The 27,768-nt window shown below is 44.5% G+C and overlaps 1 protein-coding gene across 7 annotated transcripts in view; it reads left to right on the top strand.

Moving 5' to 3' along the window:
• Nucleotides 1–26,943, top strand: part of LOC124297359 (uncharacterized) — a 103,819-nt gene extending 76,876 nt beyond the window's left edge. For all 7 annotated transcript variants that reach the window (XM_046748290.1, XM_046748296.1, XM_046748291.1 and 4 more), the window contains 3 exons: nt 24,006–24,250; nt 24,700–24,832; nt 25,447–26,943. In XM_046748290.1, the coding sequence (XP_046604246.1) occupies nt 24,006–24,250; nt 24,700–24,832; nt 25,447–26,225 (1,157 nt within the window). In that variant the 3' untranslated portion in view covers nt 26,226–26,943. The remainder of the gene's footprint in view (nt 1–24,005; nt 24,251–24,699; nt 24,833–25,446) is intronic.
• The last annotated feature ends 825 nt before the right edge of the window (nt 26,944–27,768 follow it).

A 27,768-nucleotide genomic window follows, 5' to 3' on the forward strand; every position in this document is an offset into this window, starting at 1 on the left:
TTGCGGAGGTGAGTGCACGGCGAGGCAGTTCCAATTGTAAGCGACGAGACATCGCGTGTGTGAGGAACCTTAGGTTACGTGGAGGACGTGCCAACATTTTACGATTCGATTCTTTGCCTTTGGAAAAGCTCCGGCGTTGCGTTAGGCGCGTAAAAATTTCGTCGAAAGACTTTTTCTGCGTGGGGTGATCAATGCGACGGTGGTGAAAACAAAACGAGCAGAAAAATTCGAAGGAGAGAAAAAAAATTCAGCCGGTACCGCGTCGCTGATTTACGCCCGGGTGAAGTTAAGCTTCCAGTTTAATTCTTCCATGGTATAATTTTTCTCAAGTCAGGCAGGTACGCCGAGTCGTTTCGTCGTAATGATTCTTGATCACTTTGGGTTGTTCGGTGTCATTAAGCCCGGTCGCGATCATTAGGGATCACGGTCCATTAATTTATAAAAACTTTCCGAATTGCTTCTCACGGTCGCCCGTCGCGATGACCCTCGACTCTAACGACTTCCCACCGCAAACTTCACGCGGTACTTCGCGTCAAAGTCGAAGGAAAATACATTCTTTATCGCTTAGCGCGGTGCGCCATGATTAATTCTCGGAGGACAAACGCCGCCGTCGTTCATTGTCGGTGAGAATTTCTCAAAACGACGACACCGAGTCGCAAAAACTCCTCTCTCGAAGACCTCGAGCAGAAATAATATACCGCGGGTGTAAGCCGAATGGCTCGGGAATTCGATCGCATCAGGGTTTGAACCGGGCCCGGCAGGTGGCGATGAGGATCCTGGCTCGGCTGGTCCTTGTGCTGCTCCAGATCCTCGAGCGAAGGCTGCAGGAGAGACTGCCCTGCGGTTCTCCAATGCCCGATAGATAACTGCTTGAAACCGCTTGGTCAGTAGATATTGGGAATTATTACCCCGGCGGTGGTACAGTTCGCCAGAAAAGCACCACTCACGTGCCAAGGAAATGCGGTTTCGCCCCGTCTCTTATTTTCCCTTAGCGGGTTGACGGGGGTGGGGGTAGACGTTGCTGCGGGCTCCGTTTTTACGACGGAGAAGGAAAATTCAGTTTCGTACGATTACAAGGAAACGAAAAATTCCCCGGCTTAAGACGCTGCGCGATTCTGATCGCTGCTTGCGAAACAGTCGTGGGTACGAAGTGGATGGAAACCGGTGTTGTAACCATAGAAACCATAGCGTCAGTCCGATCCCTCCTCGTCTCTTGGATTTTCGTCCTTTGTACATTAATCCTTGGCTCTGGCGCAATGATTTTAATGCTCGACCCACATTTTTGAATCTTTACGGATCTGGGTATATTACATTCTCCTTCCTGATTCGCGAGAAACGATCCGCGGAACTCGAGTCGATTTTGAAACACACTTTTTTTTTGGACTTTGCAAACCTTTTCGGCACCTGAGCTACCCCTAAAATATTACAAGCAATTTTGAAAACAGTGAAAGATTGAACGCTACCGCTTTTTTATCGTTGCGCTTTCTCCTGCAGCGTGACGTCATCCGCGTCGAGCGAATCGCGAATGGGTTTTAGTTAAAAGGCGGGTAATCAGAGGAACACATGATCTGTAACTTGTATGTGAGAAACTCTACAAATATGAGATTGGGGGACGATCATTCGCTCGAGAAAGTAAATTTAACCGTCGAAAGCCAAATTGTAATTCCATCCAATTCTGAAATCACTGGAGGACATGGCCTCGAACATCAGGAAACGATGTTCGGAAATCGGGAATAATATTAAAAATATATGACAAGGTATAACATAAATCCACATAGATCGCTGGGAATCAATGATAACGAATTGAAGTCATTCATTCAATTCCCACAGAGCACAGATCGCCTATCAGCCGAGACAAAAGGGAATTGAAAAGGAATACACGGTAAAAAAAAAAAAAAAATGTCCCAGCAGGTCCGTTAAAATTTTTCGGTCGACTTAATCATTTTTTAATGAATCGCTAAGTAAAAAAGAAAGTACCAAGAACAAATTAAATTTAGATATGACAACTTAAATGTTAAAGTTACAATAATTTATGTCACACTTACTAACAGATATGTAACAAATAATACTTGTAAACATGATATGGACCTGCCGGAACATTACGTTTAGTTAAATTTTTCCAACAGTGTACGACCCATACTATATACTTGTTACGTCATCATTCGTGCCTGATACAGCATAACGTATTACTGTAAGCCGTAACTCGAGTCGTTGCGTTGGCTCGAAAAGATCAGCGTAAAAGCCGTCACGTAGTTCTGTTAATCTTGCCGGAGTCATTACCAATTTTTTCCCTCACTTTTCACTCGTCCCTGTCACCCCTGAATGTATCCCCACCCGCCCCTCGTCCCATCCGTCTCGCACACTCCGCCCGCACGCTGAGCACTCTGGGTAATGCGCTTCTTGGTACATTAACCTCGGGCGGCACACAGGCGCACCTCCACACGTAGGGAGCCTCTGGGTAGCGGAAACCCACCCCTGATGCGGAGGAACGGCACCCCTCGAAACAATCGGGGGCGCTTTCAGGGCCGAGCAGTCCGCTTCGCTCCTGGTTCTGTATCCACGTGTTCGTATTATGTAGACCGTATGTATTACATGGCCGCGCCCTCCGCCCTGGGCGTCCGAAACGAAATCCTCCCCTCCAACGGGGGGAACGTTATGTTCCCTCGCAGGTGCCTACATGTGAATAACATGTTTGCGTTAACTGGGTTTAATTGCTCGCGGAGAAAGGATATTACAATGAGGAAAAAAAATACCTTGCCAGTTCAGCTCCTCCTCAACATTGACCGTGATTAAATACAACCATCGTTTTACTACCGGCGATCAGATTAGACGTGTTAGATCCTTGGCAGGAATCGCGGCGAAGGAGCAATGTTTTCATTAGCCGTTACGATTTAACGGTACGCGTTCGATTTGAATTAAAAATGTTCCGTCAACTCGCTGGACGATCAGTTGATTTCAAGTACCTTCGCGTTTATTCTTCACTTTACGATCGGCGAGATTTGATAACTTTTATGAATGTCTGCGTGGAGACAGCGTCGATTAACAAGGGGGGAAAACGGAATAAAAAAATTTACATCATCGGGGTTATCGATAATCGACTATCGGATCCTTAACGACAGGCGGACGATTTAACGTTAAACATGCGATTAATCTCCCTTTTCCAGGCTCGAAGTACATCCTTGTCAATCACTGAAAAATATCAGTTCGCAAAACTTTGCACACCGAGGATGATTATGCATCGTATACTATCGACTATCGATTACAACAATGACCGTGAAAAACGGTGTCCAAATTGATTAAACGTTCCGGTATTAATCATTTTGCGACAATCGTTCGAATGCAAATTTCTGATCTCCCTGTTAGTTAATTTCATCCGTTAAGTAACAGCAAACAGCGATGTGGGAGATCATTCGTTATTTAAGACGTTGCACACGCCGCGGCAGCTTATAATGGCTTCAACGATGCTATCCGCCAAATCTCTAAAGCCGGAGAGTGACGATCTTGGCATATTTATTACACGACTTTATTCCCGATTTATTTATTCCCCGGCAACTAGGACTAGAAGCTCTCTGAAACCACTCACTTTCACCCAGCAATCATCTAGTCGTATAAAAAATCCTGCTGAATAAGCAAAAAAAAAAAAAAGTGAAACGTTTCCATCAAGAAAGACTCGCGGAAGTTTGTGCGTGAACACATCCGCACATCCCCGGGACTAAAAACTTCAAGATCATTGTAATAAGCGACCTCCACCCCCCATCAACCCCTTAATGAAGTCGGCATCCTTTTTTTTTTTATAGCGATTTCTCTAACCAGCGTAACTTTTCCTCCGAGTGGAAAAAATCTGCGAGACATGCTTACGCGGAAATAAAGAATCAAATGTGTATACGACAAAAAAAAAAGTAATGAATTTGACAAAACACGGACCGCGTGATAAGTTGAAAAAATATTTACCACAAGTGGAAAATTCTAGGCTTATATTTATAAGGCAGATGCCGGAATCGGGTAAGCGGCGCGAAACGACTTCCTTCTTCCACCCCAAGTGAGCAGCGCGTTTCTCTCGCCCTTCGAAGGGCCGTTGACGTCAAGAGTAGGTAGGTGCACAGGACTCTAAATCGTCGCCTTTGTCGTTCGGATGAGGGGGTGGTTCGTGTAGCGGAGAAGGACCTGAGCTCAAGGACCTCGGGATTTTCGAGGGTTTATTTTCACCCCGTGCATCTCCGGTTCACTCTGATATTATATGACGCTGCAGAGTTGCAGGCTGCTTGCCGGCTGGTGGGAGGCGACGCGGAGAAAACTGTTCGTGCAACGTTCCTATAATCGGGGTGCGAAGGTGTGGCGGCGAACCGCAGAAGCCAACGGGGGTGGAAAGTCGCGGGGGGACGGAGAAGCTCTAAAAGCAACGTGCAGTCGACCAAAAGGGCTCCCCGTCTACGGACCGGAGATAAAGTACGAAAGGAGTTGGGGGAGGATAAAGAGGGAAAAGAAAAGAAACGAGAAGAAGAGAAAAAGAAAAGAAAAATGAACGGAAAAGTAAAAGAAGAGAAAGATAAAAAAAAATGTACGGCAGACCGCGGCATGGGAAAAACTAGCTTCAACCTTCCGCGCGCGCTCGAGCTCCGGAATCGCGAGGGAAAAGTTTTACGCTCGTGACCCATCAGCTCTTCTTCCTTTCGTTTTCCTTCACGTTTCGTGTAAGAGAATATGCTGGCGTGTGCTTTGATCGCTACACGAGTAAAGCTGTGTGTGTAGATTGGAGAAAACCGGCGTAGAGAAAATTTTTGAGAAATCGTTTAGTCAGAAATAATCAAACAACCAAAATAAGTAAATAAAAAAATAAAACGCGAGTTGAACGGCGGAAATTTCTGGGATCGATAATTAATTATGTACGAAGATAAGGGAATGTTCACAGTTTTGTGCTGCTCTACCGGTGATGATTCGAGGGAGGTGGGAAAGAATGTTTGGAAATTATATCGGAAAAATGTGGAGAGAAACGGTGTGTACTTATACAGTTGATTTACAATGTTAGGCGTCGAATATTAATTTAAACTTCTCTCAACACTTGCGTCTAAATGGACGCTCGGCTGCTTCCGCAAACCGAACTTCGGCCGAGTTCTGCATAATTGAACATTCTTTCAGGCACTCGGGTTGAAAAGTAAAGAAAAAAAAAACACGGTGGAAATAGAGTAAAACGAAGACGAAAAGAAACTAGTAGTATTTCGATTCATTATACGTAGACGCAGAATTTTCTTCACAATTGAAAGAGAAAAGAAAGAGAATGAAAGGAAAATCCTGCCAGAGAGGAGAGAGGAAAGTATATAAGGGGTACGAACGAATGCGTGGAGTATCGAAGGTTCGAATATTAATTCAACCGTTGGGACCCTTCGTTTTATTTCTATGGGATATCGACGGTCGGACGCTTTCGAACCTTTTAATTAGATACTTCCCTGAAATCTGGTGTTTTCAAGTAACTCGGGTGAATTTTAAGATCGAATCTCGGGATTGGCGCCCGCTTTATAAGACAAGTTGTTATTATTAGAGAAAGCCCCGCGTGTAGCTGTGCGGGTGAAACTCGATTTGATGTTTTAATTACACCCGGGTAATTATATCCTCGATATACGGTGCATGATCGTATAAATCGCGTCGAGAGTATTCGCGGGGCGCCCTGATTTAATAAAAGCTCGAACAGCGAGGTGCGACTGCATCAATCAAAGCGAAACTAGGCAAGAAGCCCTGCTTAGCATAGGGAGCTCATTTCTGCGAAAAGACGAGAGCGTGGCACCCGAGGCCGAAGTTTGGCTGGCTTCTCGGCGGCGAAGGGATCGCTTCATCGGGGGTGGTTTTGCCCAGGGTGCCACGGACGCGAGCGAAGGAAGACGAAACCGGCGCCTTTTATTAAAATGTTAAATCCAAGGTTTTCATATCGGCCGCGCGACTCCTCGAGAAGAAACCGCCAATTCGTTTCGTCTTCCTCGCGTCCCTGTTTTTCAATTTCATTTTCCTCTCCTCTATTATTTCAGCCAATTTCTTCTATTTCCCCACATACGCGTATACCGCGTTGCGCTTTATTCGCTGGCGCAGCGGCATCCACTTTCACCTATAACGCGGCCTCTGAGGCTGTAACAATGATCGATGGAGCGCGAGGCGAAGCTTTCCACTGTCTCCGACGGTCGGGGTGTGTTAAATAAGACTCGGATACCGGGGGGTAGCAGAAGAAATAACGCCGTACTTGAGGAAAGAATTTATGTACGCGGTATATGTACATCTGCACATTATATACAGTATATTATTTCAGAAACTGCTGCCTGCGCATGACTTTATCACTGCGCAAGCAAGAAGAGGGACTCGATCTTCCGTTCTGCAACCGGCCTTCTTCGAGGGAAATACGGACGAAATAGCTCGCGGAGTGATTTTACCAGTCGGCAAAACACACCGTCCCTGTATACGGAAAAGCCATATCTCTCACCTCACTATCCTACCGTCGATGTCGCAAACACCCGTTTCTCTCCGCAAAGTCAAAACGGACCGTAAACGCGGCTAATCAATTTTGGTTTTTACTCTCCATCCCGGAACACAACGGCTTTCATGCTTCTGTAGAACGAAAAAGAGACGCGCATTTATCAACGGCTGCAAGTCCGACATGACTTGACGGCCTATTCATGTATGTTTGGGGTTTATTTCTTGTAAAATTTGAAAGAATAATCACGCCTCACGACGTTTTCTTAACTCGACACGTGGCGATGCGAACTGGAACATCCGCTTTACAATTTTAGAAAAGGAACGTCAGATATTTTCGCGGTAATAATCAGGAAGAGCCGTGGACAGACAGATGGTCTGGAAGTGGCTTGATTTCCAACGTCAGAGCGGGATTGAAATTCCGAATTTGAAAAGTTCCGAATTATTTGGCGGCGAAACTTGATGTAAATAAATGAAACTGAAGAAATAACAAAGCTTCGAATCGTCAGAGACCCGACGGCTTATACTTTAGAAATGCAAGATTTCGAAAATTCAAATTACGATAGAGCAAAATTCCGAAAAATAAAGTCTCGATAGAGTAGAATTCCCTAAATTAAAATATACTCACGCAGCGTAGTTTACTCATCGAGTGGGTGTAAAAAAATGAGAAAACCCGAAAATTTGAATGACTGGGATTCCAAAGGTAAAAATATCGAGAATCCACGTCAACGAAAGATCAAAATTGGTGAAATTTTTTCAAGCCGGAAATTCACAGAACTGAAAATTTTCAATCATTTAGAATTTTGATGTTTCAGATTTAGAAATTTTCTCGTTTTTTCACTTTTGGAACTCTAACTAGTCTGAGTTGTGCCTTTTCCGCATTTTGCCTTTTCGGAACCTTTCACTTTTCGAACTTTGATCGTCTGTTTTCGAACGATTCGAAACTTTGATGTTTCGTCAAAGTTTGATCTCTTTACTTCAAGTTTCGCCACGAAAAAAATCTGATTTCGGCGCTTTCGGAACTTTTCAAATCCGGAATTTCAACTCCACCGTCCAACGTCCTCATTCGCTCTGCCGTCGAATATAACTCTTTCGTTCACCGTATCTCGTTGAGGCGAAAATCGCTCACCGGAATGAGATACGATTTCAAAGAAGATGACTCGACAAGTGGAAGTCCGCGATAGGGGATGACCGCTCCGTTTTCGAGGGTGCGGAAGTTCGGCGACTAATTACACCCCGAACGGCGTAACACCGGCGGGCAAAGCAGCGCCGAGACTTCATTACTATTACTACTTGCCAACTCCACTCGACGCGAGGTAGAAGTGTAACCCTCTACCTCTACCCCTACCCTCTCTCTCTCTCTCCTTCTCTCCTGTTGTAAGCTGACGGAGCTGAAATGCCTCGTTAAGAATTGCGGGAGTCAACGGTTGCTGTGCAGCAAATTTTCTAATTAGTGTAACCCTCACGCGAGCAGCTCGGAGCACGGCTATCGATCCTCACAGCTCGGTGAATGTTACATGTCATCTCGGCGAGACACAATTTACGCTGTTATTCACAGTTCCGAACAATCAAGTACGTTTCAGGGTTTTCAAAACTGTCAAGTACTTTTTCGCATTCAAATTTTTTCGAACCGTAAAAATAAATCTAAAAAGACTGTGAAACTATTGTTAATAGTTTTTAGATAGTTGATATTAATTTCCATCCAAACGCTTCCGATTCCATCTCAATCACGTATCTTATAATCACGGTACGCATGTAATACCGGAATTCTTCTGATCAAGCTGATGAAGATTTTGCTAGTCAAAGAGGTTACCATTATAGTTTGAAATTGGGTGAACTTTTTTGAACGGAAAAAAAGATGGCGTACATTACATACACATGTCTAGTTCCCGGATGAACGCAGACCGGGAAAACTTAGCAGGCTGGATCCTACAGGACGGCGCGGACCTGGCGAATTTACATGCCCGCGACTTGTTCATGAATTTGGTATGAGACTGCAACTTTGAATCAGTTCACGTGGACGAGACCGAGGATCTTCTCTTTGTGCGCGTGTATGAATTTGGGCATAAATTTCCCCCCCCACACTGGTAGACTTTATGGTCGACGGGTTAAACAACTTGACCCAGGAGCTACATATCACAGGCCTATAGGTGTACCCACCGGCTTTCATCTTTGCATACACCGGCTGTGTAATTTATGCCCAGCTCGGCCGAGACCCCGAAGACTCTTGTATCCGATACCGCCCGCTCCGATACGTCTACCCTATTGATAGTTGCCGCAAACTCGAGCCAAGCCACCCGATAGCAGGGAGCTTTTCCCGCAATTTGAGGAAACCGGATATACATGGTCTATCCGTGCTGCCAATTAGTGCAACTCGATGCTGAGCCGGCGTTGAATGTTTGATCAACCACCGCAGCATTAGCATTACCAATCAAAGGCAGTCTCGATCCAAGGTATAAGCTTCTTGAAAAACGCGCCTTGCGTCTCGACGCCGCAGTTTCCGTGTCCGTGAAACCAGGCGTGCTTCCTTCTATCGAGTAAAAGCCGGACGATGACCATATTGCGTAGATCATTCCGTTCACCCAGATCCCCGGAGAAGATCGACGATCATCGACGACGTTGGTGGTCTGTACTTCTCGTCTGTGTCCTCGGGAAGTGCGCGCAATGTTTCCCTGCAGCGTTTCTGTCTGTGTGAGAGAACCGGGCGAGTTCTCACCCTGCGGTTTGGGGTCGAGGCGAGGTTCCCGTGGGAGATATCTGCGGCTGGAGGGTAGGCAAAGCGGAGCCCGCAGGGGGCCGTCGGGGGGCGGGGGCAGAGGTCGAAGGCTGCATTGCTCTGGCATAAAACTGACCACGCGGCTGCGGTGCGGCTGCTCTGCGGTTTCCGTGTCTGCACAGAGCGGGTGTTATTTGGCGGAGAAGACGCCATTATTCAAAAAACCGGATCAGATTCGGCGGCCGAAAGGCGCGTGTCTTCGGTTTTGCCATTTTGGAAGATTCGTCCTTCGTCCCTACAGTTCGTACCGGCTGGTGTGCCAAGTGAATTGGAATCGAGATTGCGGAATATACACGCGCCCCTTTCGTTTTTGGATATTGTTTGTTTCAGAATATTCAAGCGTCTCCGTGTTGCGGGAGTTTGCGCTTAAGGGAGGTTTGAAGCCGCGACTTTACCGACGGAAATCCAAACTGGGAATGGATTTCAATTTTTGTTATTGTTATTATTTTTTTTATGTACTGCACCTTGAATTAAAACTACGACGAGCTTGTTACAGATAATTTTGACATGAAAGTTCAATGTTGAACAGTTTTTATATCGACAAATCAGCGATGAGGATTTTCTGAACGGATCGCTTGACAAGCAATCAATGACCATCGCATGATGACCGTTAGACAATCATAATAACAGAATGAAAATTCTTGGCAAAATGTTTGATCCTACTAATTTCGAAATCTACTAATGTTGTAGCAATCGAGAACATGTGAAAATCGAAAAGAAAAGTAAAAATTCAATTTATCTGAATTTTTTTAACTTCTCTGAACTAATTTGAGATGGTGATAAAACTGGAGGGCATTCAGGTTCGAAAACTTGTAAACTAAAAAAACTGTTTAACGTGTGAAAAATTTGGGAAGGATGAAAAGCTGTGAAGGAAAGTGCCGAGTATAGACACAGAGGAACGTGTTATATCCCTGTTCTATATAATATCGACGGGGTCTTCCGGAAGTCCGGTGACGTCACAAGTTTGATTAGGTAAGATTGCCATCTGCGCGATGTCCCTTCGATACGATGGCGTTCCTCAATCTACCTGCGCGATATAAAGGAGCGATTCGAGAGGGCGAGGAAATCAAGTTTGTCAACTTTGATCGTGGGAGTACGTTATATAGACGGAGCTTTTGCAACCTGGTTTGTGTGCATCGAACGATGCTGCGAAGGTGGCATCCACCACCCAATCGGTGTGTCTCTCAGTCCCAGACGTAAGAGTAATTTGATTCTATCGGAAAATAAAAGAAAAAAAGAAGAGAAGCTCTCTCGCTGCGACAGAAAAGTTTTTACCAGTAATTAAATGGAAAATTATTACGTGACGATGTGTCGACACTTTTTCAAACTACTTCGACGTCAAGTCATTAGTCGGGTGTATATGTCATTGATTAACCGATGAGCTTTTGGTCGATCGCTCGATTTCATCTGGGATCGACTAGTTACTGAGATTTGTCGGAATGACTTGTGTTTTTTCGTCTGTCTAAAGAGGAAAGAGAAAAGAAATACATTTCAAGTGTTCAAACAATTTGAAACACATTGACGCGGTTGAAGTGAAATTTTTCTCCAAGCTCACAATGTGGTGAATTTTTTCATACACAGATGAACTTATTCGTTATATCCCGCAGCCGTTTCTCCGCGGCTTCATGTTGAAATGAAAGTGCGAAAGAAATATATGAATTGTGATTTGAAAAGCGTTGAACATGTAATATCGAAAGGGATTTATCGATTCTGCAAATCCAGAAAACGAGATCAAGATTCGTTATTCTTTTGCTCCTCAACGAAGGAGATCAAAGAATATTTAATGGTGGATTTTAATTAACGAGAGCTCACGCTCGAGAGTTTTATCGGCTCGTCGTAACGAGTTCAACGTGACACGCGGCTTACGGAACACGTGCGACGGAAACGATAAGTATCGGCAGTATCAGCTTCAGAACGGCGGATCATACGCAGTGAATATACAGATCCGCCTGTACGCAGAACGAAGGGAAGTTTCGAGGTCCCGAGCTTTGATTAATTTCCGTTTGCCTAGGTACACTCAGGTTCGGTAATCTCGAGTTGATTGATCCAGAGGCCATCGAATAAAACGAAAAAATTCCTCAATCCGCGCGCGCGGGAATAAATAAACGGAAGGAAAGGAATGAAAATGGTAAGGGGAAGGGGGGGGTAAAATAGTCGGAGGTGAAAATAAATGGAACGGAAGAAAAAAGGCAAAGAAAAATTTCAATTACCCGGATGTCCGTGGAAAAAAGAGGGATATACGAACTGTATGATTGTCGGGATAATGAAATCAGTCGCTGAAGCTCCGCCGGCAAGCGTCCAACAGATTGAAACTGCGGTTCGCAGGCGTTGCAGCCCTCGACGCGGGATACGCAACGCAACTTTACTGACGCAGCTTCATCCCCCTCACCCCCGTATCTATTAACGCTATCACGAAACATCCCGTTGGCTGATGCAGACTCGACTCGCCCGCTGGCGGAATTACAAGGGAGACAGTCAACACTCCTGATTCTCGAGACATCAAATTCACCTCACGCAAGGGTAGCAACGCTCCCCAATATCCTACCCCGAATGGACTAACGTTTCGCAGATCATTCGGGTGTACTGCGAATTATAAGAAGAAAGAAAAAAAAAAATGCAGCTTTCGCCGAAGCTTGTTGCAAGTACACATGATACAGGGACTGGGATATCGATATTCCCGAAATTGGGTTGTTTTCACGGTATTTTCAAAAGCTTTTCGTACGGATTTCATCTCAATCGGCCAAGTAATAATTCGCCCGTGACATACGGCAGAGCACAGAAAATTGTTTCTGCGTTTACGTGAGAAAATACACGTCGAGCTTCGGGGGGTGAAAAGCTGAGTTATACGGTTGGTGGAAAAACGCAAGGGTGAGATTGGAGGAAAGAGAATGTGGATAAAGTTTGAATGACTGACGGGACGGCGGCGGATGGGGTGCGGGAAGATGGCGGGCCGGGGTGGTTATTCGAATTGAATGTGACGTGGGCCGAGGGCCGAGGGTTGAAACCCGAATGTGCGACTTTCACCACGCTTGTCAACTTTCGCTCTGCCAACTCTTCCTCGATTTCCATTTACCCACGTGTACCTGTCCCTAACTTCATATGGCGGGTGTTACAGCTGCGTGTGCTGATTACAAATGCGGATCGGTGTCGTTGCGGATTTCGGACTGGATGCGTCATTTTACTGATTAATTAAGGGGTTATGCTACCGTAATCAGCATCCAAACAGGCTAATTTTTGGAAATTTATTTCGGAAAAACTGCAAATGCAATATTATCAATTTTTTCACATGTGATTATGTACATTTTAAGGATGAGCATTTTTAGAGACGCTCCGTAAAATGTACGTAAGAACATATACAGAAATTAATGATATTGCGTCAGCAGTTTTTGAGGAATAAAATCTCGACAATTGGTCTGTTTAGACGCCGGTAACGGTAGAATCACCCCTTAAGAAAGCCATTATTCGGCACAAATGATTGTGTGAACGGCGAGCAGTTATTAAAAAAAAAAAAAACACGGAATGCTGATACTTGACGTGTAATGAGATTATCGTAAAATTTGTGAAACTTGCTACGAGATGACTCATAGACGCAGAAATCTCGACGACAATCGACACGCGACACGTTATTTATGCCAGAAAAGTTCCACGGTTATAAATCACGATCCAGTCGCTGTATATAATATATAATATATAATATAACCGCTTGCCGGAATACTTGGCGTTAACTTGGCCGAGTATCTCTAGCCTTTGGCGACCAGACTTCCATAATTAATGAATTAGCAAAACTCGTGACAAAGTTTCCTCCCCCCACACGGTATATATCCTTATTAAATTCTGTCAAGTTATACGAATCCCGACGGCCGGAATTGGAATTCCGCACAATCGGCTTAACCCCTACGTTTTTATCATAAATTGCGTCTGGTTTTGAGGAAAAATTGAACCTCGGTAAGTAATTAAATATGCAGCCGTCGTGCATCGGTGATTAACAATAAGGATCCAGCCGTGAATTCTTTAATGCGCTACTCGAAGCTGCCGAATCGAAAAATCGTTTTCCGGTATTTTCCAAGCCCTCGAGTAGCGCGAGTAGTGCGTCAACTGTTGCGGGGCATTTTATATTCCCCTTCACACTTTCGCAAGCTCGAACACCATCGCACACGGGTTATAAATGCACTCGGTGAACCCCGCGGCTACCGGCGGACGGGTATATATTTTGCAACAAATTGCATCCCCGACAAAAGATGCACCGGCGTGGGCACGACGGGTTGTGCAATTATTTGCCTGTCATGACTCGTATTATACAGCAAGCTGACGTCGATGCTCCCGCGGTTTACATACTGCGTCAAAACACCCAGTGCACGCCTCATGTCGCTGAGTATTTCAGCTCCGGAGGGTAAGAAAAAAAAAGGCTGCGTCAAAAATGAATACAAAAACAACCGTTTGAAATACCATCGTATAAAAGTCAATCTCTGTGACGTTGATATGAGAAATTTTCTTCCTCGTATTACGGTGATTTTCTGGCCTACATTTCCCCAAAAGCTTTTCCATTTCTGACCGGCGTATCGAATTTTTCGACGGTTCAATCGACGCGTAATCCAGTAGCGAGGTAAACTTTCGTCTAATTACTGCGAGGGAAGAGTTAAATATTAGATCAGTAGACGCGTCGCTGTTTGATTACACAGGTCTCCCCTAATTTCATTCAATAGGCAAACCCAGGTAAGTGTAAAGCGCGTAAATAATTGTGTAGCGAGTTAATTTCTCGCTTTTCGAGTAAATGGAATTGGTGTTGGTATCCAAACCGGTCGCTGTGTTGAAACCAAAAATATTATATTCGGGCGAGAATCGTCGTTGATGCCGATGGTACGGCACTATATGTACATATGTAGGTATGTATGGGAGAGAGTGAGAACGAATGAATTTCGTGAAAGCACCTTGTCAATATGTAAACTGTGCCGAGATATATGCGTATGTGTATGGCATCGACGCACCGGTGTTCGTTTTCCGCCCGTATCTACATCATTCGCGATAAGCAGACGCCGTAGGTAAAGATCGAACCCCTTTTCTCCCCCGCACCGTTTCGCTGTCAATATTCAAAGAGTCGGTGGCAAAAAAGCACTGAAAATAATTTTCCGTCGTTGATCGTCGGGAGCGACGCGCTTCAGGCGAATATGAGATGTCTGCAAATGTATACGCGACTCGGGCAACAAAGTCTGGAAAAAAATTTGGACAACCTTGTTTTACTACCTATTCGAATATATCTTATCTATCAGCCAAATTGTAGTCGTTAAAATACAAGCTTTGGAAACCTAGGTAGCTATAAAACTTTCAGTTTATTCAGATGAGGTTATAATATAGTTGAATTAGTTCAAAACAATGTCTCCTGGGTATATATATATATATATACCTATATATATATATATATGATATATATATGATATATTATGATATATTATGATATATATATATATATATCAAAACTAACAAAAATCTCGGTTTAGTAAAAAAAAAAAACTTTTCAGACATCAAACTATTCAACAGTATTTTAATGAAACAATTACATCGTATGTTAAACTTCAAAAAAGCATAGCTCATTTTACTGGTAATCGAATTATCTAGAAATCTCCAAAATTAACATTTTTATTGAGCTCTAGAATCGTTGACCGGAATAACAAGTTTCGTAAATTCAACACAGGTTGTATATTGTATAATTTTTTAATGCTTTATTTCAAAATATATTTACCCAATCGAAACTCAATGTCAGTTGATTTGTGCGAACAATGCTACGTATTCGGCATTGATAAAAGGTAATGTAAGCCGTCAGAGATTATTAATCACTAAATCATTACGATAAGAATGCAGGGTTTTTGATTCACTTTATACCACAGGTAAGGATAAAGCTGATCATTTTCTGTTTTTCAACTTTATTGACCGACCTGTATACCTGAAACATCCCTTATCGGTGGTAAAAATGAGTTATTGCGAGTTCGCGAGAGCGGGAGAAGACTTTTGATGATCAATAAAGAACGGAGGCAACCGTCTCCTCTATGAGTAGGAATTTTCCTGGATTTAGAATATGTGCAGCCGATGGCAAAAGCCTCGAGATATTATGATTTAGGGGTTGAAACGTAGGGTGGCGTTAGGCTGAACGCAGGCTGCCCGATGCGGTGATATAGACGGCGGAGCGGGGTCGGCTGCTTGATATTCAAAACGAACCCTTACCAACTAATAGCCGTAAATCTTGCCCCTATTTACCGCAGGGGAGGATGGCCAACATTGGGGGCACCTGCACATATCGACTCAAAACCGGCCGCGCGACTAACTCGGTGGAAAATGTGCCGGACTGATAACGAGCCCCCGATAGCTAATTGGCTCCGTGAATTTACATTCGCGTATAGTTTAGACGAGTTTATACGAATCGTGAATCATTTTTATGCCAGCTGACGGTGCCTGGTTCGTTTCGCGAAAATAACGGGCCCAGTTATCGTAACATTATTGCAAGCTCGAGAGCCGCGCGGGGGAAAGAAGGGCGAATAATATCAGCGGCCATATTAACTTCTTCTGAAAGCTTAAATCTCGAACTTCTCTCCCGCAGCTGTATTTCAGAATACCTCGAGTTCGTTTTTACATAATAATGCTTTATACACTCTTTTGTGCCGGTAACTTACACACGCACACACGCACGCACGTGTGTACAGAGACCGAAGCAGACGCGGTCACAAAATCTTGCTCCGCAAATTCCCAAAGCCGGTCACGCGCCTCTCTTACAACTTTTCACGATGACAAATTAAAATCTTACACACTTTGTTCCCTTTTGTTGCGCTTAGGCATTGATATTCGGAGAATTGTTACAGTTAGAAAATAATGTAAAATCAGCACGTCCGCTTGAAATATCCAGTCGCACGTTGACGTATTTTTAAATAACACTTTCTTCCCGGACTCGACGAAATTTCCGATCTTGGAAATAAATATGGCCACGAGTTGGCCTCGAACGGATTTAAACGGAAGCGAAATCGTGTCAAGCGGAAAGGTGAGAGGCACCTTTTTGTAGATGAAAGAAGCCGTGCCGAGTTCACGCCATTGTGACGATGAGATGTTTCATTCGATTTGCGCGAGTACACAGACTCCGTATATATGTTATACATAAATACTGTACACATTGGGGATTAAATTCTGTTTGAGAACGATTATACAACTGTTGCCGTTTTTACGATTTTTTCAGCGAACCGTTTTTAGTAGAGAAAAAATTCGGCGAACTGTTTGGTTTTCATTCGGGCATACAAGAGTCGAGCTTTATTTTTTCGCAACGCGGACGTGCATTCGCGATTTTGTTTGTTTTTTAAAATCGATACCCTTTCACGTGAGTTGTTTAACAATGTTCACCCTTATTGTCTTGATTGATACCGTCAGTGAATTTTGCATGGATTTAAATGAGCCCAATTTGGTAGACTGCAGGTACATGCGTACAAACCTGATTCCATTATTTAAATGCATAGAATTTTTGATTCAACCTCCACCCTGCAACGCGTACGTCGAGTATTGTTAATTTCACCTTTCCAACTATTTCCGCCCGTGTATACCCGGGCATTTCCGGAAGGGTTTTTAATTATCATCTGTTATCCTTCATTAAGAGTACGCGGCGATATACTGCAGCGAAACATCGAGTCCATATAACGCTGCTAACAACATCGGACCAACTATTTTACGTCTTTATTGGAGGCTGCCGGCGAGAATTACGCTCTAATTGGCAGTACGGAATTTCTTTCATATTTCACTACCGGTGGAGCGATACAACGGACCGATTAATTCCACGGATGCAATTCCGTCGGCAGAAATTGAAACGATGGAAATATTTTCAAACCAAACATGTGTCTGCGATCGAATCTCGGCTGTTGACAAATCGAGTTTCAGCTGCAGTATGGGTATGATACCTGCGATTACCCGTTTGCACGGTGGATGGAAATCGATTCCTGTAATTCCATTCTCTACGTTCAATGTGAAACGACTAGTAGGTTATTCTGAAATCAAACCATTCCGTCGTGCTCTGCTAGTAGCAGTTAAATTAATTAATCGGCCTCCTAGAGACGCGCGAACAAACGCAGTTAAGCCAGGAATTCATTCGATCTTAAAATTGTAATAAATTCCCCGATTGCATGCATTAATTACACCGGTGTGTCGCAGGGCGATGATTTGGAAAACCTCGGTGAAAGTCGTATAAATTGAAAAAATACGACGACACTTCTAAAGTAGGAGAAAAAAATTTCTCGTCTGTACTTGACAAATTTATTAACATCGGGAAAAAAGAAGAACATTCCTATAAACTAGTTTCAGAGTGTCTGTAAGCGATGAATAAAATAAAACATCGTAATAAGCCGAGTGTTCAAATAGCCTTTAACATTATCAGAAAATTGACAATATCCCCGAATACCGAACGCAGAAACAATGTTGCTCGAGTCGGGCAGCAGCAACGACGTGGTCGTTAATAACTCGGACAGGACAAGCAGCCGTAGGGTGCAGCAGAGCGGAGAATGCGGCTAATTATTCATGCCCATAATTAAAATGACACCGGCGACCGCAATCAATTAATAAACGTGGAATCTCCGCTCGGCTGCAGGGTTACAGCTTGCAGGCCTTCGGAGCCGATGGGTGAGGGATGGGGGTTCATTGATGAATACCGATAGGTATGAGGTGGCGAGGGGGGTGAGGGGAGGTTGCGAACCCGCATTATCGACAGGCGGGTGTATTAATCCGGACGGAATTGAGCTCGGCGGTGATCGAAGAATCGAACCACATTCGCACCAGCCGCATCATTCGATCCGCATACAGCTTCTCGATCCCCCGTTAATCTCAGCAATAAGCTCGCCACGCTGTCGGAATCGGAATTTCCACCTTCGGCCTTCCGCGTCGTCATGTGGACAAGAGACGCGTTCGAAATGTATAAAAGCTGTTTTTTTTTTTTTTTTTTTGCGCCTCAGGTTAACACTCGGTGCATTTCGAGGCCGGATATTAACGCTGCTGCAAGTCCAACTCGCAGTAACAAGTTCTTACCTAGAGAAAATCTTACATGTAAGAAGCGTCCGTCGACTCGGTATTCAAACTCTGACTCACCGCGTCGCCGTTTCGAAGCACAGTGAAAACAGAAACTTGGAGAGGATAAAGGAAACCGCGTAAAAAGATTAAGATACCCGCTCTATAATCGCAATGACAATGAGATCTTTAATCGCATCGGCTTGGACTCTGATGCTGCGTTGCAACGCCCGTACAATGGAAATTCGAATTTCTGGAAGGTTTTCGAACACAAATTTTGACGGTTCTCGACGCTTTGGAAACGATTTGAAAAGTACATTGTCGGAAGAATTTTATGTTCCTGTGTCCTTTTGAAGTTTCAACGTCATCCTAACTTTGATGCTTTTCAATTTTCTTCTCGACAATTCGATCTTCCGATTGACACGTTCCTCAACATTTTTCACGAGGTTTTGGGGAAAAACTTTCACCACGGTTAGTCTCCGCGTTGCCGGAAGTAGCTTCATTAGCCACGACGGCTGGTCGAGGATCTTATAGAAGAGCGCGGTACTGACTTAATCAGGTTATCAGTTAATTGAGTGTAACTCATATTGACCGTAGGACCAATTTGCCAATAATTAACTTATTACGGCTTAACTCGGCCGGGTGAGGAAATCCGGTTTTATTCCGCGACGGCTGATTCTTACATCGATCGAAAGCAGGGAGTCGGACAAGTTGAATATAGTCGGGACAGTTGAGATACAGATACACGGTCGTTGGGAAAGTTGGGGGGCAATAATTAGCGTCTTCGGTGTATCGTATTGAGCATTATCGAACCGGCGTGGAGTTCAGGGCGCATTAACAGCTTAATCCTTCTTCTTCTTCGTCGTCTTCTTTTCAAGCTGCGCGGTTCGTTTTTTTTACCTCCTCAAACCCTTCTTTTCGCACGAATTGGCAAAAAGATGTATAAGGGGAGGTACAAATTGAAACTTGAATCGAGCTTTCGTTTGAAAAGTGATCGATCATCCTCGAGAGTCTAGAAACGACCAAAGTTTGTTATAAGAACCCTTGAACGGGACTTGGAAAGATATACCATCTACATTCTGCAGGGGGGGGGGGAAATAGTCATCGAGGCTTATACTATATAGTTGTGTAAATATACGTATATATATATATTGTATGTACAACGAACACGGAACCCAAGCCCGCATATAATATTGTATACACTTGCGAACGAACGAGAGACGCGAGTGCTCAATTCTGAGGCTGGCAGTTGACTTGCAAAAAAAGTTATTTACCCTTCGCGGAGAGGCCGGGCTGCTAAGGTCGAGGGGGTTCCACCCCCGGCGGCAAATATTTGCCCTAAGATTGGGGTGAAAACGGGTTGGGGATGGCAACGAACAAATAAAACGGAATATACGAAACGTGTGAAGAAAATAAACACTCCTAAGATAAAAGGAAATCGAGATGTGTCAGGCACGGATCTACTTTCAATAAACGAGACTCGTTCGCTCTGTCTCGCGTCGAGTCGACTCGGCAAAAATAGCAATAACCCCCACATCACCCTCGAGTTTCATTCATTCTATTTTACTCGACCCAAGTGGTGAGAAAGAAAATTACAACGGAGCTGAACGGACGTCGCGTAAAATCCGAGAAACACAACGGCTGAGCTTGCGAATTGTGTATAACGGATTCAACTTTGCCGATAACTCATTTCCCTCCAATCTAGTTATTTCTTCTCTCGCAAAAAATAAAAACAACGTGTTTTTTTCTGATCATTATCCTGTCTCCCTTTTATTTTTCCTAAGGTTGTTGCTACTTTACTTTACGAATGCGAAAACATTCAAAATAGTCGAAAATTATCTCGTACACTAATTGAGGTGCATCTCCTGAGATGACTTGATTGAAGATTCTCACTCCGCCGATTCTCGGAAATGTTCTCCGACGAGCTGCTCGATTTCTTGTCGTACAATCAGCAATAATCAAGAGGAAACTGTTTTACTGACCATGGGACGGAGTCCGACGTTTCTCGTCCTTTTGACCCTGCGAAGACGTTTCTTGCCGGGATTTCACGAGCTCCCAGAATCCTCCGGAGTCGCGGAAACGCCGCCCTTCCGCATTAGAGGCTCTGGAACACGTGTATCGCTAACTAGAACTAATTGGTAAACAGTCTGAGAAACGCTCGCCTAATCCATATCATTTCCAACCCTACCGTGCCGGCACAAACATGACGTTTGGATTAGCAACAGTTACCCGAAAACCGAGAGACAATTGCGAAACGTGTTTGGTTAAGTTTACGCATTCCGTTCCCTGATACTGATTGCACTTGCAAAAGTTAGCGTTCCTCTAATCAGTCGATTCACATTCCAAGCTCCCTCACATTTCTTCTCGCTGATTGAAAAGTCCGGGTATTCGGAATTAAGCAGCGTTTTACAAAATTCGCCTCTTCGTTTCCGACTATACTTCACCTTTTTTTTCCTCCCCGATACTACAACGTACAAAGCTCGATTGCTTCCTGCCGAAGAAAAGCAGGAATTCACTGCTTTTACTCTACCAAATGGTTTTCCGTTATACATATTATACATGTACGAAATATTTCTCGGTATAGCGAAACGATCAACGACTTCCTGTAATTTCTTGAGAAATGAGATATATTACTTACCAAAAAATTATTCTCACGGTCATCGTTTCTTTTATATTGCAAAATACAAAGAGTGTCTCAGCCTCGAAAGTTCCGACGAATTATCCGCTTTGCAAATCCGAAACGCGTTAATTTTTATCCGCCTGCATTACCGGCCGAGTTTAAGGCGCGAATTTCTCCTTTTGACACCGCTGAAGAGGTGTAAAAATATTCCTAAGCGACACAACAAGTGATGCCTGCTATACGGGTAACCGGCAAGTTTTACTGGAGGGTAGATCCTGACGATGCCTATAAAGATATACGAAAGCGACGGTCGGAGGGGTGGCAGGCTGGAAAGTGTAATATTCGAGATAAACAACTTGAAAATCGATCCCCCGGTGATATTCGGCGGCAAGTTAGGCGCGCCGGAAAATTCTCCATTATGTGCCCGATTTTCCCAAGTCGTAGTAAAAATGCCTAGTTCTAGACTCGGGCGGGGACTCGAGTGTCTGATGTGGAACATCCAGGATCCGAATAATGCAAATGAACGATTCCCTCCACCCCTCCACCCCTCCACCCCCTCTCAACCCCCTGATCTGAGCTGAAAAAAATATCCGATATCTGAAGACGAGATTGATCTTGAACCTGATTCCGAAACGGCGCGATTTCGTCGTAAGCTCGGCTTGACGCTTATGCAAATTTCGAGTTCACCTTCTTTTTTATATAAGTCAGCTCGGCTTCGCTCGCGACGAGTCGACGGTCGGATGTGGCGTTCTGCGCGAGGACGGGGGTGAAAATCGAGCTTTCCGTTTGCTGTAGGGAGCTTTTTGTTGCCCCCGGTTTATTGGCTCGTTTCGAGACGGAATTAAAATTGCAACAATTTATATTCTGCGCGCAGAACGACCGGCCGATGACTGATTCCATCGATTGATGTCCCCGCCATTTGAAAGCCAGTTTCCTGGAAATTTTATCGGAAATTACTTAGCCCCACCCTGAAAAACTCTGGACGAACGTATTCCTTCCATTTCTTCTTCTCTCTCTCCCTCTCTCTCTCTCTCTCTGCCGTCTTTGAATTATTTTCTCTTCTTAATTCGAGTCTGACAAACCGTCACTAATCAGTGACAATCGAATCTGCTGTCAAAAACTCACAACTGTTATTCACAATTCCTGGAAATTCTAGTCCACCAATTAATTCTAAGCTCTAGTTAAGGTATGTCGTAATTAGTTACAAGTCGCAAGATGTGTACGCCACGTTCTTGGTTTCAATTGCGACGCGAATTCAAATACTACGCTTGAAACCCTGCGGAGCTTGCGCCCTTTGAAATAGTCTCAGCCAAGAGCTTTTCGGATGAGAGAAGCGGAGAAGCGATGTACCGAAAACCGCGAATCAGAGCTTCTTCTGGTTTTTGCTCGTGAGACGATGAATAATTTCCGTTGATTAAAATTGTCGCATGTATCGCCATGAGAGATTATGCAAGCTCTGAAGTTATGAATATTGCAAATATACAATAAGGAAATAATAATTTTATCCCGATTTAATACACCGAGTTATGTTATGTATTCTTTGATCCTCCTTCTCCATCTTTTAACTCTGATTACGTTTCCTACAAATATCATACACGTTGAGAATGTAAAGTAATTTTGTGTTTTGTTTACGCAAGATTGTATAAATAAAGATGTCAGCCGATAATAACTGCTCTGTACCGTGATACTAGGTCAACAATTGAGAATAAAGGGCTGTTCCGTAAGGGTGAAAGAAAGTGAAAAAAGAAAAAGACCACGGAGCGGTTGAGCGGTAATTTCGTTTTATTTTTTATGCGGTGTTTTTTTTTTTCTTCCTCTTTTTATATACCTTTTTGTGTGTACCTGCGGCTTGTGTATACATTTGTGTAGCGAATACGCCGAGGGTGAAACAAGCGAGCGCGGAAACGGGGGTTCACGGAAAAGAAGGAGGAAAAACAGGGGAAGAAACGAAAATAGTACTAATCAAATGAGAAAAACGTAATTAATGAGAGAGTAAAAAAAAGAAGACTGAGATACGTTGGCATTTAAACCGCAGATTGATTGTCGTTGGCTGAGAATGATAAACATTCCGACATTTCAAGTTCGAATTACCTTTGTATGTTATAATTTTACGCGACAAACGATAAATAAATAAAGTGAAAATCACACTTTCAAATCTCATGTATCAGCAGACTTTTTATTTCATGTAATAAACCGATGAACGAATTACAATTTATGGAATATAAGATTTCAATTAGCTGTGCAAACACAAAACAAAAAGGAAGGAATCAGACTGCAAATAACATTCCCAACCAGGATGTCGGAGATTTTTTGTTGATCTTATTTCTGAGCTTATTCCAATAGCAATGGATTAAAAATATTCAAATACCTTGAACATCAAGGTGTAATTAAGTATACGGTGTTTGTTTTCTTGTTTAAAAAAATTGTTTTCAACTCACATAACGGAGCAATTTTCCAGCTTGTCAAGTTTCCCATAACCGTAAAACAGTAGCCCTGATAGATAGTCGGTAGAGGGTTATAAATAACCCGACGAGATAATTACACGGAGCGTGGGTCCGCAATAAAATACTAAACAACGTTTGTTTTTTTTTTTTTTTTCGTTACCAACGACTGTATTAATAATGTAGCGAACAGATTTACATCGGGGGTTTCGGGGCAAAAAATAGCTCTTTGCCGTGGACCGAGATGGATAGCAGTTTCCCCTCTTTCCACCCTCGATCCTCTCGTCCCAAATCCCTCTCACCCCATGGCTTACCCAGGGCTGCAAGGCGACTATACGACCGACCCACTATACGCCTAGTCGCTCGGCCGGCTATATACTCGGCCTGGAAACCAAAGACCCGTATTATATTGTAAGTCCATTAGGGTTTTTGTCATATCTTCCCGGTGCCTTTTTATTTCCCCGCTGGAAGAATGGAAGGAAGCAAGGAAACCCCAACGGGGAAACTCCATCGCCTTATTCGCACACCCCCGTGATACAGATGTCCGTGAAAACGGATGACGCATCCCTGCAAAATTACTCTCGTTAGTTTGGGCGAAACGCGCGAGAGAGGAAACGGAAGTTGACGCGGTTTCTTTTCCCTTCTTCGCACCCATCAATCTCACCATGAAATTTTGATATCGCCCATGTTCCAGGACTCTCCCTGGGCGGCGGCCTCTTCGTCCTGGCCTCCGCTCTCTCGGATGCCTCCCTCGAGCTGCCCCGGAAGTACAACGTCTTTCCCTCGACCTCCAGGTCGCAGTTCGACGAGAACGGTCTTCCGCAATACCAGTACGGCTGGTGCCTCCAGCTTTCCGGCCTCGCCCTGATCCTCGCCGAAGTTGCCGCGCTGCTCACGGTGTCGGGTTACATGGCCCGTTTTCCCACCGTCGAGGACATGGTGAGTGGCCTCGCATTTTTTACGCACGAGAACGGACTGTGTCCGGCCTTCTCCGCCAAATCTGCAGATCGCAAATTGACGATGAACCGTTCGCCGGCCTAACTGCGTTAACCGCCGTGTTTCACGAATGTATCGATCATTATCGAGAGCGCTATCCGGTCGGTTAACAGCGCGCCATAATCCGTCTGGAAATTCGATTTCCCCATTTCGATCAGCCGGCACCAAGCCAGCCTCGACTAATCACCGGCTTAAATCGGTGGTCCGCATATGCAGTCGCGTTATAAAAACTCGAATGAGACAAAAAAGCCGGCTGCTTGAATCGTAGCTATCCAGGCTTGAAAAAATTTCACAAAACCCATGTGCAGGGGGTGAAACGGCAGCGCGCGTAAACGATGCCGTGGTGCGACGTCACTGTTAAAAAACATTCAAACTTCCACTTCGTTCTCCAGGTGCGGGTCATGGTGCCGGGGGCCGAACGAAAGCTTCGGGAACAGCGAGGCCTCAGCTCCGAGTACCTCGTTAGAGCTCACCAAAAGTCTCCGGGACCACCGCAGAGTCGCGGATTTCACCAGGCAACAAAAGGTGAGCTCAAATTGCGACCTAGCCCCGCATACACGTATCACTTCGTCCGGACCAACTCGCTCTCTGTCCGGCAGAATCCTTTTCTCAAGATAAACAAGAAGAGAGGAGGACCGTGTACCCAGGTACCACACAGGTACCTACGTACACCGATGCATGATCCTTCTACGTCCTACGAGACGTGGGGTTGAATCGTATCGTCGTCCCGTTTCGTCTCTTCTTGTACTCCCTGAAACGTGTTTCCTCTCAAAATGCAATTCTAACGGAGTCGGGGTTGTACCAATAGAAGGTGGATTCGTTTGATGGAGCTTGGTGAAAAGTTTGCGTACTTGACGATGTTCCGCTGATATTTGGTGAAAGGACTTCGTGAGAAGCTTATTCGCCAAGTTGGATTTTTGATCTTTATTTAAACCGTTAGAAGGTGAAAACCGAACAAAGTCTGATTCATTGTGACAGCTTCATCGAACTTCGGATACCTATCGGCGATACTTTGGCACGAAAAGACCGATTAGCATGCTCACAGAAGTCCTAAATAGCGTTAGCTTTCGCGATTGACACAGCATAGGTAATCACCCGTCAATAAACAGCATTCATTGGAGCTTTAAATCCTTTTACAGGCCCCCAACGTCTGCCGGAAGAGGGTACTTCGCTGCTGTGCAAAACGGCCCCGGACATATGCGCGTCAAATCCGCAGGCGATAAGTTACGTGGACAAAACGGACCTGTCGAACATGTTGCCGGCGTACGGCGACAGCAACAAAGGCGTCGATCCGCGTTTCACGTTCGTCGACAAGCCAGAACAGAGCATAATCGACTCTCGACTGAGCGGATTCGCCGATAAAGAGAGTCTCATGGACTCGAGAATACTCTCGGGCTCGAGGCAGAACATGATCGCGTTTACCGACGGCAAGGATCACGCCGTCGGCGCCGAGCCAAGGTACACGGAATTTTCCGGCCGCGGTGAACAGAGCGTGGTCGATTCGAGACTCAGCGGTTTCGCCGACAAGGAAGGCCTCCTGGACTCGAGACTCGGCGGGTACGCGGAAAAGGGCGAGTCCCTCCTGGACACCTCCTTCGGGTTCGACACCCAGTACAACAGCCTGGCCGGACAGACGGTGCCCATAACACTGAAGCACCACCAGAACACGACGGTATCGGCGATCCAGTCGCAGTTCATATACCAGAACTTCGGGACCATCCACTCCGGCATCCTCGGTGTCTCGGAGCCGGGGACCAGCTCGAGTTCGAACTCGAGTCAGCGGAGCATGACGCTCCAGAACCCGAAGAGGAAGTCCCAGATCGCCCAGAACACGTTCAGCACCCTGGAGTGCGAGAAGCGGAAGCGTGGTCCCGGGGTGACCGGGAAGGGCGGCTACCACGCCGGAAGTGCCGTATGACCGCCGCCGCCTCCCTCGACGCCCAGGTAACTCCGCGAGGACGAAACGCCGCTCTAGCTTTTCCGTTTTCGAAGAGGGATGACGGAGGGCGGTTCGCCTCGGATCGAGAATTTGCGGATGACGGAGGGGGTCGAAGGTCGGAATTACTAGCGGCACGGCATTGCGCTCGACAATCGCTTACTTCGCTTGGTTGCGTGAGCAGGGATCGTTACGATCCGGCGATCCGCGCGCTGCGACACGTTGGAATTGCGACGATAGCTACTTCATCACCGAGGACGTATCGCTGTACGATTTGCGTCGTACCGGAGTAGGTACTCGTAAGAAGGTCGATTCTGTTCGACCCATGTGATAATTTGAGTATAACGAGTCGAAAAACTCGCGGCTAGATACCTTGTGTAATTTACCTATTCGTATATTCGGTTTACGTCCGGCGGGTTTACATTAAACATAGGTATACAGTGTTTAAGGAATGGCTACAGGTTAAGTGTACATACGTTATAACATACTTGCATAGTTGTACTGCGTTCGGATTAAGGAGAGAAAAGATGAGGTAATAATCAAATCCTACTTACGGAGCATGGTGCAGGAAATGAATATAAGGGTAGTCGCTAACTCTCTAGAATTAAGATCGTAAGTCCTATAGCGAGGCGAGAATAGATTAAAAAAAAAAGAAGCTAAAAATATATAAATGAAAATTTACAGATAAATTCTAATAAAACGTAAATATAACCACAGATTTCAATTGTATAGATAAAAAGGTTCGAATTAAACTCGTATAAACGTACCCCAATATAAAATTGATTAATAATCATTAACTACATATATATATATATACATACATGGAATATAATACATAATAATAATAATAATAATAATATCAATCGATAGACACGAAAATATTCAATATATATATATATACATATATATTTGATGGGATGCAAATTTGGTTGAATATTTTCGAATCGGTTAAGGGAGTCAGCGGCCCGTGGAAATAACCGTTGTTGAATAACGATTAGCGATACATATATTTGTTCACTATAACCATCAACATATCAAATTGGGTGAAATGAATAAAAGAGTAATGCAATGATACACGACTGATCAGAGGTCACTCGGGATCTGACACTATCACGGTTTCGTTTTGGATATTTCCTCTTCGTTTTCGATACTGTCTTTACATCCAAGGGGGGAAAACGTTCCGTATTTCACCCCAGGCCGAGCTCAACCCTCTTCCGAGCCGAGCTTCTTGCGGCTTTCAACACATCCCGACGGTGTAAAATTATCGGAGGGCAAGGTTGTTACCGCACACACACAAACACATATATAAATATATACACATAAAATTAAACCATGTTCGTAGATGAATGTAATAAAATGTTTTTTTCTATAACAAAAGAAGCGAAGGTTTCATCTACGTGTGACAGCTTCAATTTTACTCCCCGTCAAGTCCTCCTTCATCCCTCGCCTCGTTAATTGTGGTACGAAGGCAGCAGCTGCGCGCTTCTCCAAACTATCAAAGCGCTAATTTAAGTCCTACAGTTGG

Source organism: Neodiprion virginianus, chromosome 2 (assembly GCF_021901495.1).
Source record: "Neodiprion virginianus isolate iyNeoVirg1 chromosome 2, iyNeoVirg1.1, whole genome shotgun sequence".
NCBI classification, from domain to species: Eukaryota; Metazoa; Arthropoda; class Insecta; order Hymenoptera; family Diprionidae; genus Neodiprion; species Neodiprion virginianus.